Consider the following 7,232-nt stretch of genomic DNA (forward strand, 5'->3'; position numbering starts at 1 on the left):
TGTAGCAAAAAAAAACTTAAAGGACCACCTTGTTACAATAAAATACCTTAAAGGACCCTGGTATATTTTTGCCAAAAATGAAAAATAAAGGGTCGGATTATGTGTAAGGAAGGTTGTTAGTGGGAAGCATATTATGCCAAGTTGTCAAAGGAGGAAACTTGGCATTTTAGGAAAGTGTTTGATATTCACAACTGTAGTAAATATCAATGAAAAATAAAGAGTCGGATTATGTGTAAGGAAGGTTGTTAGTGGGAAGCATATTGTGCCAAGTTGCCAAAGGAGGAAACTTGGCAACTTAGGAAAGTGTTTGATATTCACAACTGTAGTAAAGATTACAATGTCAAGATGATGAGTACCCAATTGTTGAGTAAGAGGATTCAAAATTCACTAAAAATAATCATAGGATGAAGATAAAGGATATAAGGGAAAAGGCTCAAAGAAAATGGAATGTAGGGGTTAACAAGACAAAGACAATTAGTGCTAGATTTTCAACTAGGGACATGATTGATGGCTCTTTTTAATGGATTATACAAGAATTTATGACTACTGTCAGGAAATCCTAAGGACAAATCCTGGATCAACTGTAAAATTAAATGTCCAAATTGTGCAAGAAGGTGTTGAAGATATAAGGCCTTATTTTATGTTATGCTTCTTGTAAAGAGAGTTTTAAGTTGTGCATACATGTCATTGGTCTTGATGGCTACTTTTTAAAAGGTATTTGTGGAGTGCAAATTCTGGAAATAATAGGTAGTGATCCTAATGATCAGATGCTTCCAATAGTTTTTGTTGTTGTGGAGGGGGAAACAAAAGATAATTGGTCATAGTTTTTGGAGTTTTTAATTGATGATCTATGAGGTACTAATGAATGTCTATCCTTCACATTCATTTCATATCAGCAAAAGGTACTTTTATCTCGAGTCTTTATTTTGGTCATTGTATTTTGTTTAGATTTTTCATTGTATCTTCTGATATTTCATTGTATTGTGTTCATTTTATTTTGTTTACAGGGTATGTTACCTGCAATGAATAAACTATTTCCAAATGTTGAACAAGGATTTTGTGTGAGATATTTAGATGACAATTTTAGAAAGAGATTTCTCAAAAATTTATTGAAAGAAATTATTTGGAAAGCTGTCAAATCAACTTATCCACAAGAATGGGAAAGAGAATGAAAAGAATGAGGCAAGTAAATGAGGAAAATTTTAAACATATGACGAAGATACCTCACAAATTTTGGAGTAAACCTTTTTTCAAGACACATTGGTAACTATGCTGGAAGATATCAGAACTTACCTCATGGAAAAGTGGGCAACTAATAGGATGAGATTCCTACATCTAAGTGATGGGGATATTTTATCCAATATCAAGAAAAAAGGTTGAGAAAACCAGCTCTTACACAAACTTTTCTTTTTCTATGCTTTACCCATTCAAATTTAAACTTAGAATTGCGGAAATCGTTGAATGGTAGTTCAGTAGCACTAATCTCTGTGGATACGATAATTTTCTGGATAAATATTTCCAAATTTTTGTTGCTTGCCGCTATACAGCTTCAACACTCATCGACCACTGAAGCTAAATATATTTCCCACACTGAAGCTGTTAAAGAGGCATTATGGCTTGAAGGGTTTGCTAAGAAACTCAAAATTCACGATCAGCTATCATTGTTAAATGTGATAGACAGAGTGCCATGTATATGTCGAAGAATTCAACCTATCATGAGAGAACCAAGCTCATTGATGTTAGACTGCATTTCGCTAGGGAGAATATCGAAAATGGAGAAGTCAAAGTGATGAAGGTTTCGATTGATCACAATGTTGCAGATATGATCACTAAGTCATTGTCAAGCAGCAAGTTCTTCCATTGTATGCGGTTGATAAAGTTGCATGATGATGAAAGCTAGTTTGTTTCCTTGATGTTGTAGAGTTTGTTCCAAGGTGGAGATTTGTGGTATTTTGGATTTAATCTTGATATGGGTAGCTTCATGGTTCGACTGTGAAGTGCATGGTGTAGTCAAAATCTGTTCAAGCATACAACTGTCGAAGTGCATGCTGTAGTCGAAGTTTGTTCTAGTATGGAATATTCTATGTTAGCTTTATTATATATGATGTTGTAAATATGCATGACATATATTTATGTTATCAGCATACATAGGCTAGTAGTCTATAAATGGTCTGGTTCTCTCACTTGTTAGAGAGAGTGTTGATTGTTGTTATTCACTTGTAACCTTTGAGTTCTTATTGAAAAAGTGGATAGAAAAACGGTTATAACCATCCCCGTTTCTTCCTCTTCTTCTTCCCTCTTCTCTCTTTCGTAAAAATGAATTGTTTCTTGGTTGTTTAAGAAACTCTCTCTTTCTCAGATTTAGATTTACATCGTTAATTGGTATCGTTTGTTATAACATCTAAGATTTGAGCTTGGCTAGATCAAAAAGAGGTATTTTCTTGAAACAAAGAAAGTACACTCATGATCTGACTCTGGTTGTTGTTTTATCAAATCCTACTATTTTTTAGAGATTAGTTAACCAACACCTTAAAACATCTCTTATGTTTTTTTGTAGGTTAAGCCAACTTTATTCAGCTGTTACTGTTCTGCACTACAACTCAGCCCAGAATATAGGGCCCTTGTAAATGTCACATGTAAAAACTTTTGTTATGTTCCTCTAGTTACAAAAATAAGTACAAAGTGTTCTCGCTTTCATAAACACAACACTAACATGTCAACATCCGTAATAATTCCAACAAGTATCCAACAACAAACTCATCTTCAATTTAAAGTGTCGGTGCAATGCAACATAGTTTGCATATATTTCACAAAACTTTTTCTGATTCACATCATTCATCTGTGTAAAAACATAATCAACAACTAATCCCACACTGTTTAACATCAGGCCCCTTAGTTTTCAACACAAAAGGATCAATTCTCACCCAAACCAAAGAGAATATAGAAGCCAAAAGCACAGACCAAATAACAATAAGAGTTGGTGTTCTATTCTGTCTCCCCATTAGTCCTTTAAGAAAAGGATAAAGATGAGCAATAACCCATGAAGAGAAGAACAGTTTCCCAATCAATGGTCCCCATTCATGTTCACCGCTATTTATAGCATCTGTGAAACCGGCCACAATGCCAATAAGGTTGATTATTGTGACTGTTGTTGGAGGTATTAGTAGTGCTGTCCATCTAATCGTGTAGAGCTCGTTAAACTGCCCGTCGTTGTCTGGTGCCTTTGATACAATGCTGAAGTGATCATTAATTTTTCCAATGAATCCTCCCATTAGGCGCTGCGCGATTGCAAAGAGGTGCGCTGATACACTTCCAATCACCCAAAACTGTTGATTTCTCCACCATTCCTCGAGACTAACTCCACTCCATCTCAGTTCAAGAATAGCCGATGCGAAGATTGAGATGAATAGAGAAATGAATACTAGACTCGCAAAAGTTCCTACCTGAATATTATTATACATGCATACAATCAAATCACGTTGTGGTTGTGATATTGTAAGCGAATTAAATCCAGAAAATAAATAGAAGAAAATGGATTACCGATGGTGTGATGAATTTATCTGTAAGCAAGCAGACGGCAGGAACGATACAATAGATGATGAGAGGTAATGCACTAAAAGGGTAGACGGTGCTGTTAATATAGGCGATCCTCTGGAGAACCTTGAGTCTTCCTTCTTTAAAACCGTACCACAATGGACAGTGGCGGCTGAATAGGATTTCGAGCGATCCTACTGCCCATCTAAGAACTTGGTTAAGTCTTTCTGTAAGATTGATTGGTGCTGTTCCCCTAAATGCTGCTCTCTTTGGCATGCAGTATACCGATCTCCATCCGCGAGTATGCATTTTCAAACTTGTTAGAGTATCGGCGGCTATAGATCCATAGCTCATACCAACCTGTTGATGGCAAAAGTGATGAACAATGTTTCAGTAATGCATTTGTCTGTCTTATTAGATAACTTGTGAACCAAGTTTTGTGCTTTCAATATAACGCGCTATGTTATTTTTACGCAAATTTGAGTTTCAAAGTATCATTTCTATTCTATAATGTACCTCGTATCCCCAAAGAGTTCGGTCTTCGTAACTACAGCTCATGACATGAATGGCTTCTTTAAGCAAGGCTTCCTGAGTTGAAGAAGGATCTACACCACCTTCTTCTGATAATGAAGAATTCATGAAGAGTGTAGACTTTCCAAATTTATCTTCAGTGTTCATATCTGATTGCAATAGCTGCTTGTCTTCATCAATTGCTTCTATAAAAAGAAAAATGTATTACGGAAATGAAAAGGGAAAACTATTTTGTTTTGTTTGTTTTTTTAGTGAAATTATGGTCACCTATGATGCTTGCATCCTCTTCATTTTCATCCTGTTTTGAGTGAACTTGTACGACTTGAGAGCGTTTCGTTGTCTTAGGAGGTTCAAAGCCATTTAAAGCTTTCCTTCTGAATATACAACCTGATCCAATATAAACAGGTCCTTGAATTCCATCTAGACACCTCAGGGTAATCTGCAGAAGAACAAAGTAGAAAGGATATCATGTTATTGTCAAATTCCATTGACACGAATTCAATGAACGCGGTACATGAATTAACGAGTTTAATTTTGATACTTACATCAAATAAAATGGTGTTTTTGTTGGCGTATCGGTCATTCTTATCAAGGCTATCGAATCTTAGAGGAAACTGAACAAAAGCTATACTATTCCCAAGTTGTATGTCCATAAAGAAACACATGGCTTCTCTCACAACCTTGCTGTTGTTCACATAATGATTGCAATCCAAGTTGAGCACAAAAGGAGCATTGCTCAACACTGCTGATACGCGAAGCTGAAAACAAAAGTTTAAAAGCTTAGCTTGATGAGCTTTGATCAGAAAAAAAGAATGAATGTAATGTTGAAACTTGGATTATAAGTTACCAGCGCGTTCATTGCACCAGCTTTTGTGTGATGTTGAAATGCAGGCCTTTTCTCTCTAGAGATGTAGACAAGAGATGGAAGTTCATTCCCTTCATTGTCACCACCATTATGACCAAGTAGAATTTGAATCATACTTGGATGATCTTTTGAATTGTTTCCTGGCCACGGTGTTTCGTCTTTCATGCACCATCCTCCGGATGGAACTCTCATGGATTTAGCCACAAGTGCATTTATTCTGACCTTAAATTCTTCATATTCTCTCTGTTAGTCAAGTAAGTGTTAAAGAAGTGTTAGTTTTGACTAATAGATATTCAAAACTCTGCAGATAAGCGTGCTTGAACGACAGTAGTATTAGGACGGGTGACCTCCTGTAATTTAAATTAAATTCGTCTCAAACTTTTGAGAGGCCCTGTGTAAGAAGTTGAAGTTATCTTCAGTTGAATCGTGAAAATTTTTCAAGGGGCCCTATTTAAGCATAAATTAGCTGTGGAATATATAATCAGAGGCCCTTTTTGACATAACTTAAATATGAAAAAAGTGTGAGGCCCTGTGTTGTAGGTCGCCTTGCACACCCTCTAAGACGGCCCTGAATTTAATATGTGCTATGGTACTAACCTTCATAGTTCGGCGTTCTTTTACATATGTGGTTTGAACCTTGTCCTTCAGAAAGTCTATCTTCTCAGAGAAGTACTTCTCGGGAGCTCGAGGTTCCGCAGAGAATTGTTTACAGAAAGGTACCCATTTTTGCGCAAATTCAGCCGTTTCTTGAAGAGCTTCGAAGGTGAGCATGGAAGCACCGTCATCAGAAACATAGCATGAAATTTTGCGCGCAGGATAATCTAGTGCCAAAATTGAAAGAATAGTATTTGCTGTAACAAGGGGTGGTTCCTTGATTGGATCTACCGTTGTTACAAAGATATCTATTGGAGAAAGCATATTCGGCTTGTTTTCCGGTTCAAACCTGCATTTTACAATGAAATCCACGACATGTCAGCTCAGTAGTAAGAGTTTAGCCTTGTAATTGTACTTTCAAGAGACGGAGATCAAATCTCGTCAGAGATAGTTGTAAAATGATCACCTGACTGAAAGACGGTCGAGATATGTTTCGCGATCAATAGGGAACCATTTAGGAATCTGATCAACCATCCATGATAATGCAAGCCAGATTTCACATGATACTGATATGAACCATAGTCCAATTGCTTCAGGTACAGGATGGAATATTCTGTACTCAAAGAAGAGTATTAGAAGGATTAGCCTAGCCACAACCATCATTCTATAAGGACTCAGTTTTCCTGAAGGTATTGCCACTTTCCTTGAAAGTGGCTGTCTGGTTTCATCTTTCCTGCATGCACCATGTTAATTAATCACTTATATTATAAGTGCTTATCAATAAGTTCTAATGTATAAGCTATCTGAAGAACTTGTGAACATGTCATGGTTACTTGAGAGAGTTAAATGACAAAGTTCATAAATTCATGATGCATAACATACATACATGGCCTTTTCAGGATCAACTGCATCAGTTTCAATCAACAGATTGCCTTGCTGCGACTTCCACTCATCTGTTTTCGCCTTCTGATCTAAATATGGACCACCGGGCTGCTCTCTATATTTAGTACTCTCGTCATCATCTCTACTATCCATATCCTCTTCATGCATAAGCTTGTACTTTTCCTCTTCCATTTTAAATTCTTGTTCAATATCATCCACATCTTCTTCGTCTTCATCTCCCACCACTCTCGGACTACCTTTTGCATTGCAAGAAATAACAATCAAAGATAAAGTTACATAATTAGAAAAATCTATGTATCGTATGCTATGAAACAGATACACAAATACAGACATCAGACACAACTCTGACACGTGTAATGTCAAACACAGACACGTGTCGTATCCCAGTCATACCTTTGATACGCTTGTATCTTGTATGGCACTGAGGGCAAACTTGTGTGCCTTCTCTTCTCTCATACTCATAACATGGTCTGCAGACAGGGAAGCCACACTCTTCACAAGCTACAAACAAATCTCCATCCACTGTACGACCTACAGAATCACCGCATATCTCACATACTTGACCGTCCAAGTTCTTCACTGTCTTAGGCTGCAAAAACACAAAAATCTTTCAGAAAATGTCTCCAAATCATAATACAATTATCTGCAAATTAGTTCTGTATGGTTTACCTCATTGTGTTCTTGGATGATAACAAGTTCATTGCTGTTAAGAGACCCTGCAAAGAGTCCACTCTTAGCTTTCATGTTGAGTGTGCAAGGGTGGGGAATTAATGAAGATATTGGTTATTATATATATGATATGATA

General features: G+C 36.7%; 1 protein-coding gene across 1 annotated transcript; it reads right to left on the reverse strand.

Annotated features, from left to right (window-relative positions):
• Positions 1-2,635: 2,635 nt before the first annotated feature.
• Positions 2,636-7,232, reverse strand: LOC131620508 (cellulose synthase A catalytic subunit 7 [UDP-forming]-like). Its single transcript, XM_058891611.1, has 11 exons — positions 7,097-7,232; positions 6,821-7,016; positions 6,411-6,663; positions 5,991-6,257; positions 5,528-5,873; positions 4,913-5,173; positions 4,611-4,823; positions 4,333-4,504; positions 4,051-4,250; positions 3,541-3,894; positions 2,636-3,443 (listed from the first exon to the last, which is right to left on the reverse strand). Exons 1-11 carry the CDS (start codon positions 7,169-7,171, stop codon positions 2,856-2,858), a joined length of 2,925 nt encoding a protein of 974 aa, XP_058747594.1. The 5' UTR covers positions 7,172-7,232; the 3' UTR covers positions 2,636-2,855.

The sequence above is a fragment of the Vicia villosa genome, linkage group LG7, assembly GCF_029867415.1.
Source record: "Vicia villosa cultivar HV-30 ecotype Madison, WI linkage group LG7, Vvil1.0, whole genome shotgun sequence".
NCBI classification, from domain to species: domain Eukaryota; kingdom Viridiplantae; phylum Streptophyta; class Magnoliopsida; order Fabales; family Fabaceae; genus Vicia; species Vicia villosa.